Source organism: Diceros bicornis, chromosome 15, assembly GCF_020826845.1.
Source record: "Diceros bicornis minor isolate mBicDic1 chromosome 15, mDicBic1.mat.cur, whole genome shotgun sequence".
Lineage (NCBI taxonomy): Eukaryota > Metazoa > Chordata > Mammalia > Perissodactyla > Rhinocerotidae > Diceros > Diceros bicornis.
Window position 1 is genome coordinate 10979274 of NC_080754.1, and position 13873 is coordinate 10993146.

The following is a 13873-nucleotide window of genomic DNA, read 5'->3' on the forward strand; positions in this document are numbered from 1 at the left end:
AAGTTGACAATCTATGTTGGTCCCCCCAAGGTTATTTTATTGGCCCATACAGTCTAAAACCAATCATTTACAGGATTAAATGTACTTTTTTTTACATGACAGAGCACATTCTTTATTGAAGTGGCCTATACCTTCTTCTGCAACCTCATGTCCCAGATTCCTCTTCTAATCTTTTATATACCATTGCAATTGAAGTGTGTATTGATGTTCCAGTAAACCATCGAGCCTTAATCCCTATTAGTTCCCCATGTCTCCCTGTTGACTACCTGACACATTCTGATTCATCTTTCAAAGTGTAGGTCAGACAACACCTTTTCCAGGGAGACTCCGTGTGCTTCGACCCATCCTCTAGCTTCATTATCGCACGGGTTCCATCATACTGATTTTTAATTTATTTGCTTATATATCTTTCTCCCCTCCCAAAACAGTGAGCTCTGTGGGCCAGGACATTGTCTTGTTTATCTCTTTTTCCAGAGAAAGTAACAGAATCAAAAGTTATTCTTTCTGAAGGGAAAATATAATTACTTGCTCAACCTACATAATAGATTTTTTATGCCTGATTTTTCTGTAGCTTCTTAATCGGTTTCAGAATGCTAAATAAATATTTGTTGAAGATGCAAATCATTGTTAATAATTGTATATATATAGTGAGGAAGATAAATCTTTAGCCTTCACCCCTAATAATAGTCCTTAATGTATTTCTAAATCAGATAGCTATGACTTCAAGATTGTTCTGTACTATTTGTGTTTGAAGACAGTTGATGGTTAATTAAATGTATTTGCAATACTTAATTTAAACTTAAAAGGCTTTTAAAAAATACCAAATTGGATTAAACTAGTGATTTGTCCTAGAGTATCTGTCTATAACAGTTGCCCAATAAACATGATATAAAAGAACATGATTGCCTTATAGCAGAGGTTCTCAGAGTGTGATCCTCAGACCAGCAGCATCAGCGTCACCTGGGAATTTGTTAGATAGAAATACAGATTCTCAAGACCCGCTCCAGCCCTAGAGAATTGGAAACTCTGGGAATGGGACCCAGCACTCCGTGTTTTAGCAAGGCTTCAGGGACTGCATGCCCGCTCAAGTTTAACAACTACTGCCCTGCTGTATAACAGACCAACAACTGCCTCCATACTTCTCGGTCTGAACTATGAAACGAGAAATTAAAGAAATGGTTTTAGTAAGCATTCTGGACTTCTTTTCACAGTTGCACTGTTTCTGAGAAATACCACAGAATCATATTTTAGCTGTAGAAGATATTTAACAGTCCTAATATATTCTGAGATTCTGTGATCAGGGAGAGAGATATGCTTTAAGAAATTTAATCTGCAGCCGTGTGCAGGAAGTGTTGGAAGAGATTAAAAGCAGGAAGACTAGGCCATAGGCTGGAGTGGTTCGGGGGCAGTGGCAATGAGAATTACTGAGGTGGAATGGACAAGATCCGAGCTTTGCAGGAGTTCTTGAGGACCATGAATTGAATGAAATGCTTAGGAAAAGGGAGGGTTCAAAACAGATTTTGAAGGTTTAAGCCTAGGTGAGTTTATTCCTATCACTAAACAGGAAAGCTTGGTATTTACAGGCTTGAAAGTTACTGCATAGTGCTTCCTTCAAATAATGTTGAAGGCCTATTTTGATTTTTACAGTAGGAAGCTCCACTTGGGATGTGTACAGAAACATTGAGTGTAGTCTATATTAGATTATATCTACTTTCATGTTACACATTTTCATATTATTAGCTGTAGAAAAGCAGTTTCCAAAGAGGAGAAAGACAGAACTAATATTCCTGTATTTTATGTGGATATTCTTGTTAATCTTGAGACCCGTATAGCACGGAAGGAGTTTATTCAGTCATTCAACTGTTAGGTAAGTACTAATGTTATACCAGACATAGAACTAGGCACTGTGGTTGTAATGGTAAATAACAGAGCTTTTGTCCTCAAAGAGTGCACTGTTTAGTTAGTGAGAGAGCAAAAAGTGTAAGCAATTATAACACAATGTCATATGCTGTAATAGAGACTTGCACAGGTTGCTATAGAAACTAAGCAGAAGAATACATCATAAGTTGGTTACCAACCACTAACAGTGGTTGATGATTTTAAAAAATCATTTTTTTCAATCTGTAACTTGTTTAAATGGAACTCATAAAAAATACGACTTGAAAACCAAGACTAATTGTTAAAGCAAAATTATCCAAGATTTGTTAAACTTCTGGCTTTTGTTTTGGTTGGTAATAGGTTCACCTTCTTGGGGCTGATGGCCTAGAGCAAGATGTTGGTGAGACCGAAGATGATGAATCTCCAGAACAGCGCGCCCGTAGACCAATGAATGCATTTCTCTTATTTTGCAAACGCCATCGCTCCCTTGTACGTCAGGAACACCCCAGGCTTGATAACCGAGGTGCTACCAAGATACTAGCTGATTGGTGGGCTGTTCTCGATCCAAAGGAAAAGCAGAAATACACAGACATGGCCAAGGAGGTAGGTCACAATGACAGGGTTTTATGGTGGCTGTGAGCAACCAGTCCCGTAACCCAGTCAGCAAGTATGAGTACCTGCTGAAGGTCAAGAATCATGGAGGTGAAGCCTGAATCAAGTGTTAAGTGAAAACTTAAGAGCTTCGTTCCTATTCCTGAGTCCTAGGAGCACCTTGCAGATGCTGGTGGAGGTGCCAAGAGCAATTTATTACCAAGAAGTTTTTCTCATTGTATATACCCCATTGATGGATATAGGGAATTGATTTTTATGAATGATGATTTATTTATTATGAATGGTGTGTTATTTTTTTTTTAAGTTTTTCTAGGAACTCAGCTTCTGCTGTCAGAGGATGCCCATGGTAAAGATGACAATCTTAGGTAACCCTAGTTGTGACATGGGAAAGAGTATTGATATAGTTTTGATGCTAAATAGGTTTGTGACCATATCTAAGTCAATCTCTGGGTCTCAGTTTCTTCTTTTATTATGTTTATTAGAATGAGGAAGTTGGACAAAGATTTGTATCCCTTCCAGCTCTAACATTTTTTTATTTTGTAATAAACACAGTTATCAAGAGATACACTTTGACTCGTTTCTGTTCTGTAGGTAGTGCAGTATGAATATTTAAAACCAGTAAATGAGTGAATGGCAGTGGAACAGGATGTGCTGTGTGCAGGCCTGTCAACACTGTGTAGGCAGTAGTTGGTGAGAAGCATTTCCATGGGAGGAAGGCTCTTCAGAGAGGTGGGACGTTAATCAATTCTAAAACGATAGCAGTGAGTGAATTGCTTCAAAAATTGTATACCAGCCTGTTTCTAAATTAATCTGAGATTAATGTGAGTTCATTGTACATTTAACTTGTATGTGTAATATATTTAGCAAGTAAGAGAAAAGCAAAGCAATATCATTATGATTAAACTTGAATAATTTTAACATTGTTTCTTCAGTGTTGCAACTTGCAAACAATCTCGATTCATGGAAACCCCTGCCACCCAAACATTTGGTTAAGTTCTGTGAAAAGATGAACCAGCAGGGGACAAAATACAGAGTTTCAAGTGACAGATTTTATTAGACATCACAGTATGTGGAAAAGTAATTTTTTCAATTGCTGCGGTTTTATTGAGTTGTTTAACAACCTAACATGGAACGTAAAAATTTCTTAGGCAAGGTTCAGGGAAATTTGAATCCAGAGTAAATGATAAGCATAGTTGCTATGTAATTAATGATCACATAAGGCTTCAGGAATTGACTGTTGTTACAGACAGGGTTTTAACTATGTAGAGCATCTGGAAAATTTAAAATCCCAGTGATCTACATGATTTTAAATGTTTCAGTAGATTTCCACTAGCATAACAGTAATTAACAGTAATACTTTCCCATTAAATAGCCTTAGATCCTTTCATAGTCATGCTTATATGGTAAAATAAACAATTACTTGAACCCTCATAGGGAACTGCGCTAGCTTCCTATAATTAAACGCTCGAATTTGTTTTTGGATAACGTGCAGCCTATTGCAAGTATATTGTTTGCCTTTTCTTAAATACAGCTAATTTACAAACCCAACAGGTGGCCACTTTTAAGAGGAGGAAGTATTATTTTCGTACAGGAAATCCCTTACTAATTACTTAATTATGTTCACAGTATTTGTCATTGTGGGGCTGTAATAAAATCTATCTGTTAAGGTGGCCCCCTGCGATCTGCTCCGAGTGGAGACCATAACTGGATCTTCCACCTCGCCACTCGCCTTCTTTATAGTTTCTCTTAGGAAATATCATCTCATTTCTAGTGCAAAGTATGGAAGGTTCAGCTTCTTCCAGAATCATTATACAGTTGGTTTCTAGTCATAAGTGATATTCACCTGTTTCAACTTATTTACTAAATGGTTTTGATATTACGTTAAAGTGCAAGTAAGTGTGCTGATGCTTTCTGTATTAATATTGCAGCCTTAATTGGAATGTCAGTTTAATCAACAAAAACTTATGGAGTGGCTTCAGTACGCCAGGTCTTGTGGTGGTTGCTGGTGATCAATATGGTCTCATTCCTCAAGGGCCCGCCCAGGCAATCATTTTTAAAACTGTTTTATATGTGTAACCTTTTAATTTTAAACTCTCAAATTTAAAATGTGTTCTCTATTAGGAACAAGACATATTCTTTCATCATAGTTTCTGTATGAATGTGAATGCTTACATGATATTCACCAGTATCTATTCTGACATTATCAATTGAATGAGAAAACTTAATTTTTTCATCTTTTTGTTTTTAAAAGAAACATTTAAAAAGAATTTTAAAAAAGAAGTGAGCAATAATTAATACAACTCTGGAGAGAGTATTTTTTTACCTGTCAGAACTTTCTCTGACCCTTCCGTTGCACCTGATTATTTTGTATTAGTGCATCTGGGGAGAAGAAGCACCCATTCTGGGATTTGTTTTCAGTTTCTTGAATTATTGCCCAGTACTAATTTGCATTGTTGAAAAAAATGGTTGAATGAGGGTTTCATGTTCTCTGATAAATCTCATTAGAGCAATAATTGGCTATAAGTAATTAAAAAAAATACTATCCTAAGGATATAACCTGGCTTGCTTTCTTAAATTCAGCCATGTGCATGATGGGGTAGTATCGTGGATGTTCATAGGTTCTAATTTCTGACTGTGTGACTGCCTGTTAGGAGACCCAGAAACAATATTACTTTTTCTTTTAACATCTTTATATATGTGCTCTTACAAACATAGGAATACAAGTCTGCATTTTTGCCTAGGATATTGTGGGAACCTTCTACTAGTGATCATAATTAATTAATTGACAGTCAATTTAGAGGATCACCTATCTTGACCTTCAGGTAGAGCAGAGTCAGTGCAAAGAGGAGGGGAGGATCTGGAAAGTTAAGGCAATTTCAAATGACCTTTATACTACTCCCTCCCTCCTTTCGTGTAGGATCAGAGGCATGAGGCAGAATGTGTGCATTTATTGGTTGATTAGTTCATGCCCGCCTTGGTGTTTTACATAAGCACAAGCACGTCAAGTCAGTTATGATTGTCCCCATCGTTCCGAGCAGGGACCTATGGCTCTTTGGAGTGAGCATCTTGACCAGCCGGACATTTGTGGAGCTGGGATGCTGTTGTCTGTTTGACTATGGCGCCCTTTTAATACATGCTGCTCACTTGAGATGCCTGAGAGATAAGTAGATTTGAGTAAGTTTGACAAAAATGGTAACAGTAAAATGTCGTGGATCTCATGGGAAGAGTCTCCTTGTGCTGGGCTGGGGAGTAGGTGGGATCTTTCAGAAGAGGCTTCAAGAACTGGATAGAATCTGGCCTGGGCTTTCGTATGAGATTCAGAGAGAAAGGCAAGGATAAGAGCAAATATGGGAAAGTAGGAACAATTTCAAGAACAAGAAAGTTTGTTTTACCCCAAGCCTAAGATGTGTGTAGAAGAGTAACAGGAAATATGCCAGTAAAACAGCTATGGAGTTAAATGGAATAAAATGCATTTTACTTGGAGGTAAACTATAATAGCCTTTTGTAAGTGTTGGTATCTGTTGTCATCAATAGTCTAGGAAAGGTTATTATTACCACAAAACTCCATGATTTTTGTGGTGATTAATTCTTCCTCCATATTTCTTCAAGATAAAAATAACCTATTTTTGGTTATTTATTTACAACTGGAATCCTTTTTTAAAGACCATTCATTTGTTTATTTTGGTTTCATCAGAAATGAATTCTTCTCCAAAGAAGATATACTCTCATTTTCTCATGTATTATAACTCTGGAGAATTTCTGTTAACTGTCACATGTCATGCTTAACAGAGAGAATCTGTATTCTCACAAGCTTGCTGTGGCACTCTGTATACTACTAAACCAGAGTGACACCTCATTTATCCAGCATCCTTGAGAAACAGATGTTACACTTCAGTGATTTCCAGATAGATGAAACTTTGCTGTTCCTTTAAACACTTTTTATTTTATATATTTATCCCGGAAATTTTGTTTAAAATTTTGTTTACATACTTCCTTGCTTAAAGTCTTCAGAATGCCTTCTGAATTTTTTTGTAAATTTCTACCCATTATTTCCAAACAAGAATAATTTATAATCTGTAATTTGGTGGGAGCTTTGTGAACAATTGAACTATATTCGCATTTTTATCTATATATTAAGTGATTCTCAACTATTTTGTTCTTTTGAATGTCATCTTTGCTTTTCCATGAGTCTTTCTTTTGGGTCCACTCTAGCTGTCCGTCGACAGTTCTCTCCTCTGTCCTGCACTGTTGGCCTCCTCTAAGGAAATAGCTTGCTCTGTATGGGATTTTCTGAGCGTGGCTTAATTAAGGGCCCCACCACTTTTGCGGGGTGTGGGTAGTAAAATCAAAGATTTAGGCTCCGAGCTTTACAATATTCCTGGTTTCTGAGACCTTTTCCATTCCTTTGTTCCTGATATCAGTATATTCTTAGTGTATTTAAAAAAATATTCAAGCATTTATTTTTAAAATGATAATAATCAATTATGATAATAATCAACTTTTGAATATTGCTTTATTCTGTCCAGAGTTCTTTTATCAACGTTTAACTCCTTTAATCCTTAGATTAATCGCCTGAGGTAGATATTATTTTCCAAAAGCTAAAGATGAGGACACTGAGGCCCAGAACAGTTGAGTGACTTATCCAAGGAAGCGAGTTGGTAGTTGTAGAGCTAGGGTCTCTCGTGCTTGGCCTTCTGCCTTCTCGGACCTTTCCAAGTTGCCACATCTGTAAACGGGCAGTAGAGCTGCCTGCCCTCACAGGGTGGAGGGGAGGTGCAGATAAGGGAACATAGGTGCAAGCATTCTGTTGTGAAAAGTTGAAGACGCTCTACAAATGTTAGCTTTAGCATTATTTCCAACGAGCAACCTTATGTTTGTATTTGATACTTCTCTACCTAATGATTAGTTACTGTTTTTATTCGAAACTGTTAACACGATGAAAGGGCTACTAAAATGCAAAATTAGTCTTTGAAACACGAGAATCAACAAAATTAAATGTCTCATTTGCCCAACTTGGCCCAGATACTGTCCAATGTGATTATGAGCCCCTAACAAGGCAGATGATCAGTTAAGTGAACTATTGGTTTCAGAAATATCAATCCATGTGCTAATTGTTAGTAAACACTAGCATTTAAGTATTCAATTAAAATAAAATTATAAGGCTTTATAAAGACCCCATAGCTAGTGATAAATAAACCCCACAGTGAGTGATAAATTGGGAATTGAAACTGAGTCTCTTAAAACTCATTTTGGTATTGGTTTCAGAGGTTAATTTTTAGATTGATTAGAGACCTAATACCCAAATATCATCTAAGATGTTACTACATTAAATCTTGATTACTTTGGAGTTTGTGATGATTGAAAGGGATGTAGATAAAAGTTAACTTCTGCACTGTTGGAAAAAATGCAAGTTCCTGCTATAAACTATTTTGTAAGGAGAAAGTTTAAAGTGTTTAAGGAAATTACTAACGTAAGTGAACACGTTTTTTAAAGAAAACAAGCATATCACAATTCAAATTAACGTATGAATTTATTAATAGATTTTCAGAAATGTAGATAAAGTAACAAAATTGCATTTTAAAAGAAATTCTGAAATTTTGATTTTTTTTTTATTAGCACAAACTGATTAAACTGACTTTTCTCCTAATTACCCAAATTAGGAAGTAAAATTGTCCTTTTAAAAAAATTTTATATATGAAAATGAGCTACTGTTGCCCCAGTAATCCCAGTTTAGGTAACCATATCTGCAGCCAGCTCCCTTGTACCCAGTTTTTACCTTTGTGACTTTTCCACAAACAGCCAAATGATCCCTGGTCGCTTAGTCAAGTCATGTTTTGAAGTGTGTAATTTTTGTTGGGGTGGCTTTATTGTGAAAGTTTTGCAGGTTAATGTATAAAAAAATATTTTTGTTCGATCAAAACCCAGAAACTTAATTCAATGTCCTGTCTCATAAAACTGTCTAATTAATTTTCTCCCTATTAAAAATATCCAGCAACAATAATTCAGATCAAATAGTGCTATGGAGTCTTATTATCTAAATGATAATTTTTAAATTTTTATGAGGGAAAGGTCCTAGAACTAAGGAAGTACAGATTAGTGCCACTTCTCAGATATCTTCCTTGCCTCTTCCAGCCTGGATAACATGGTTTCTGCCTGCTGCTAGGAAGAGGTACAGGTGTCTTACAATTTATTATGTTAGGGGTTCACTTAGCCCCCTGCAGAGTTAGAAAATAAAAAATGTGTTGTATCTCTTTTTAAAATATCAGATAATTTCTTGTATAATCTCTCCTCCACAATTCTAGTAGATTTTATTTCATGGTGATATTTCACATGTTTGCACCAGAATCAGCTGTCTTGTTTAGTGTAGACATTCCCAGGGTACCTTATTACTGGACCTCACCAAGGTTACAGTTCTCTCTCACTCTGTTGAGAAGATCTAGACTGTAATAGTAGCTAGAAATACTACTTGACTTTTAGATAGCACCTCCCCCCCAATTAAACAATTGGAGGGGCCAGCCCCGTGGCGTAGCGGTTAGGTGCTCGCGCTCTGCTGCTGGCTGCCCGGGTTCGGATCCCAGGCGTGCACGGACACACCGTTTGTCAGGCCATGCTGTGGCAGCATCGCATATAAAGTGGAGGAAGATGGGCATGGATGTTAGCTCAGGGCCGGTCTTCCTCAGCAAAAAGAGGAGGATTAGCATGGATGTTAGCTCAGGGCTGATCTTCCTCTCACACACACACACACACACACAAAATAAATAAATAAGTAAATAAAAGTAAGTAAATAAATAAAAAACAAAAACCAAAAAAACAATTGGAGAACAGTTGGTAAGAATATCTTTCATTAATATAAAGGTGCTTTTAGGGTCAAATTTCCATTCTTATAAATGTTCTGGAAAAGTATTTAATGTTGTGACCCAATTTTTAAAAGATTATCATAATATTGTCTTTTGGTATATAATAACGCCGTTGTTACATATGAGGTAGGCAAAATACTGTGACCAAGGGTATGTATTTAATACCATTGCTGAATAATAGTGGTTTATTATTATTGCTAATGAAATGTGGTGATGGTTGGAGTCCCAGTGAAGGAAGCCAGCATTTACTGAACACCTTGTAAGTCTGGACCTGTGTCTGTAAAGTAGCTTCACTTAGGTCATCTAATCTGTTGGGAATTTGCAGAAAAAAATTGGAAGCCATGAGGTGAATTTTTATTTTAATGAGAGATTTTTGAAAATCAGTCTTTTAGGAGAGGTTGGTTATCTATGAGATAGGACCAGTAGCCCATGGTTGATGTTCTTGGAGGACAACTGAGCTTTCCCTCCCGCCACAGCGTGAACAGCCCCACCCTGGGGATCCGGATTCGTGGGGCCTCCCTCTTTGGCCCTTTTAATCCTGTGATGATGGATTTTTGCCCACATGGTTGGCCAGCATGCGAATAGTTTCACTCAGCTGTTTGTTTCAGACTGTATACAGTCTTCCCTCCTTTCTCCCTTACTCAGCCTTCTCTGTAATCCCTTTCTAATAACCTCATCACAACAGACGATTAAGCCTTTCCGTTGTCTCTTATAGCTGAATCAGAGCAAGTGATTAATGAGGTGCCAAGTTCCAAGGACAGACAGCCGTCCTCACACCCTGAGGCTCTTCCTGCCTCCGCCCCCACTTGGCATTCGTCCACTGCCTGTGTTGACCTGTGTGTCTTGACATGAATTTATGGCATCTCCATCTAAGCTTTACACTCCTTAAGGACAAGGCTGTGTGTTATTCTTATCTCTGTCTCCCACATTCTTAACCCCTTTGCTCAATATGTAACTCAATTGAGCTAATGAAGGTTGTCTTGGTATTGAACATTTACATTGAATTTAAGAATCTGCAAGATTAATATTGTGATACAGTTACAGAGCATTGATCCTCATAGTGAGTCCTTAGTTACCATTTTCCGTGAAACCCCACATACTCTAGGCCTTTCTCTTGCCCTTTTTGGTCTGCAACCCATAGGTAGCTTCCCCTTTTACAGACCCTTTGCAGAACCATTTTTCATGCCTGAGCCGGGGGAAGATTTATGGACCATGTGTAAATAAAAAATAATATGTTTGCAGCTAATTGTAGATCGTAAACAATTTGAAGGCAGAGACCCTAATTCCTGCTCTTTTCTTTCCAGTATCTAACCAGTGTCTGTCATCGAGTCGATGCTCACAAAGCACTGAGATGGGGTGGGTGGGTGGAATATGTGACAGAGGAAGAGAATTGGTGATGGTTGTTGATTGTCACTGCTCTGTGTTGTCTTCAGCGCGGCTCCCCATCACGTTAGTTTAAGCTGGCCTCTGTTAGTATCATCCGTGCTTTAAAAATAGTTGATGCTGGTAATAATTCATTCATAAGGATGACAGTATTATCATGTTCCATTACATGTATTGACTTCCACCAAACAGAATTACTAAGTGATTCTTAACAAAGGATATGATAGCATACTGGGAAAGAAGGTATCTAGTAGATGACCATTGGAAGGGAGGAAGGGGACACCTAAGAAACAGAAGAAATCTGAGTGCTGGTGACATCCATCCAGCATCTTTCATAACTGGGACTTTCTTAAAAAACTGCCAAAACTACCGAAACAATTTTTTTTTTTGTTTCTCGTGACAAATATATTAATCAAGTTGTTTGAAGGTCTTTTGTCACTTTATAGAGTGGTGACCTTTGTCCAAATGACTGTTCATCTGACAAACCCCGCCCGTGTGCCTTTTCCTGGAACACAATAATGATGCATGTGTCTGCTCCTTCCATTTTCATCTCCTCCTGCCATTTGTCACTTTCCACCTCCAGACAGCAGGCGAGGCTGTTTGTCTGCCTCAGCTTAATATGTAAATCCCCCCAAGCACGTGAATGCGCTGGGGTACGGTGTCCCTTGTATCATATTTGATACCTCCAAATATATTCTGCTATGTGATGGTAAATTCTAGTTTGACTCTGAACTTGTGTCCTATTTTAATTATTTTCGTAAGAAAAGTAGAACTATATCTTAGCATGTTTTATGCTTACCCTCCTTCTACATGTCTCTATGTATCAATATACAGATGTACAGCTTGTAGTAAAAAAAATGGATTATTCAGAAAATTTGAATTAAGATAACTTTGGGATAGTTCTAAACCATTGACTGTTAACATGGCATTATATTATTTATAGTACAATTTTCGTTTATATGATTAAAGTGAAGCGGTAGAAAAAGTTTGTTATTTGGATTACATGTACTTTCCTTACACCAAGGATAAAGGACACTTTTTTCCTATTGGGTTAAATAAAAAGCTATTTGGAGCTTATACTAAATTCATTAATTTTACACACCAAGTGGCCATTTTAAAAGGCAAGCTTATGGGATTGAAAGAATTGTATTAATTTAATAAAGTACCCAGCAGATTGACGAATACATGGAAAATACATTTTATCTGATGACTTAACTTTTGGCAATATATAATGAATAGCAATAAACATATTTCATTGCATTTTGTTGTCAGGAAAGGGGGGAGAAGTGGCAGAGTTGGGAGAAAGGGTTACTGGAGAAACCCACAGAAAAATAAGGGAGAAAGGAAGACATTGTCAGTGAAGGCTGAAGTCTCCAAGGAAAGACATCACGTTTGTGCTGGATTAATTGCATCATCACACATCACAGCTCTCAGCATGTTCACATCTGTGATCACGTGTGTTGATTACAGAATCTTGGGATGTTGGCAGATGCAGTTACGCTTTATAGATGGAGGAGTTGGGCTGGCCCCATGGCTTAGCGGTTAAGAGCGAGCGCTCCAATACTGGCGACCTAGGTTCAGATCCCGGGCGCGCACCGATGCACTTCTTCTCCGGCCATGCTTAGGCTGTGTCCCACATACAGCAACTAGAAGGATGTGCAACTGTGACGTACAACTAGCTAATGGGGCTTTTGGGGGGGGGGGGAAGGAGGAGGACCTCACCAGGGTTGTAGTTCTCTCTCACTCTGTTGAGAAGATCTAGACTGTAATAGTAGCTAGAAATACTACTTGACTTTTAGATAGCACCCCCCCCAATTAAACAATTGGAGGGGCCAGCCCCGTGGCATAGTGGTTAGATGCGCGCGCTCTGCTGCTGTCGGCCCGGGTTCGGATCCTGGGCGTGCACGGACACACCATTTGTCAGGCCATGCTGTGGCAGCGTCTCATATAAAGTGGAGGAAGATGGGCATGGATGTTAGCTCAGGGCCGGTCTTCCTCAGCAAAAAGAGGAGGATTAGCATGGATGTTAGCTCAGGGCTGATCTTCCTCACAAAAAAAAATAGATAAAAAATATAGATGGAGGAGTTGAGGCTGAGAAAGGTTCAACAACTTGCTGAATGTCCATGGTTTGCTAATGGCAGAGGTGGGCCTTGAACCCAGGTCATCGGACTCTGCATCCAGTACTCTTTCCTCTCCATGGCCCCTTCTCCCATTTTCCATCTTGGTTCGTTTATCCCACAACTGATTACTTTGCTCTGTTAAGTTTGCCTGCATTTCCCCTTACTAGTATGTCAAAGCACAGATTTAATTTTTACCGTACTTATCAAATTAAGCAGTGGGCAGAATCTTGTGACTGACCCTGATATTGACTTTGTAATGTGATTCTGATACCTGCTTTGAAATAGTTGCCACGTTGTGCATCACTGTTCACAGTAACCCTGGGTGTTGGTGGTGTTGCTCTCAGTTAATGGAAACCAAGGCTGAGCCCAAAGAGGGTATGGTCTCCATCCTTGATCATCATCGCCCTGAGTGGAACTGCTAGGGTTTGAACTCTGCTTTTTCTGCCTTCACAGCTCTTGTCTCTCCGTTATGAGTAACTCCCTCTCTTCATCAAGGTCAGACAGCTTTTTGGATACTAAACAAAAACCTGAAGGTTAAAAGATACAAAATTTTCTGTCTCTGTACTCTCATCCCACAAATGAACTTTCTAGTAGATAAATTCATGTCCTATCTCTAAAGCTTTGTGCTAAGATGGTCATTCTTCTGCAAGAAAAGCCACAGAAGTTACTGACAGTGCTTTTGTCACTCATTATCTAAATGAGGGGATGAGGTGAAAACTATTAGAACTTTTTATATCTATGTGTTAATTAAAATCTATCTATTCTTTATTTATAGTATAAAGATGCATTTATGAAAGCAAATCCTGGCTACAAATGGTGTCCTACCACAAACAAGCCTGTGAAATCCCCAACACCCACCGTCAATCCACGAAAGAAACTATGGGCCTTCCCATCTGATTCTTCAAGAGATTTACCAAGCCCCAAGAAAGCAAAGACTGAAGAAATGCCTCAGCTTAACTTTGGAATGGCCGGTGAGTTTAGACACTATCTTTACCTGTTCTTTAAGGATGTGGCAATACATTT

The 13873-nt window shown here is 38.2% G+C and overlaps 1 protein-coding gene across 7 annotated transcripts in view; it reads left to right on the plus strand.

Moving 5' to 3' along the window:
• BBX (BBX high mobility group box domain containing) overlaps positions 1-13873 on the plus strand; it is a 256940-nt gene that overhangs the window by 169505 nt on the left and 73562 nt on the right. For all 7 annotated transcript variants that reach the window (XM_058555734.1, XM_058555736.1, XM_058555738.1 and 4 more), the window contains exons 4-5: positions 2239-2481; positions 13626-13821. In XM_058555734.1, the coding sequence (XP_058411717.1) occupies positions 2239-2481; positions 13626-13821 (439 nt within the window). The remainder of the gene's footprint in view (positions 1-2238; positions 2482-13625; positions 13822-13873) is intronic.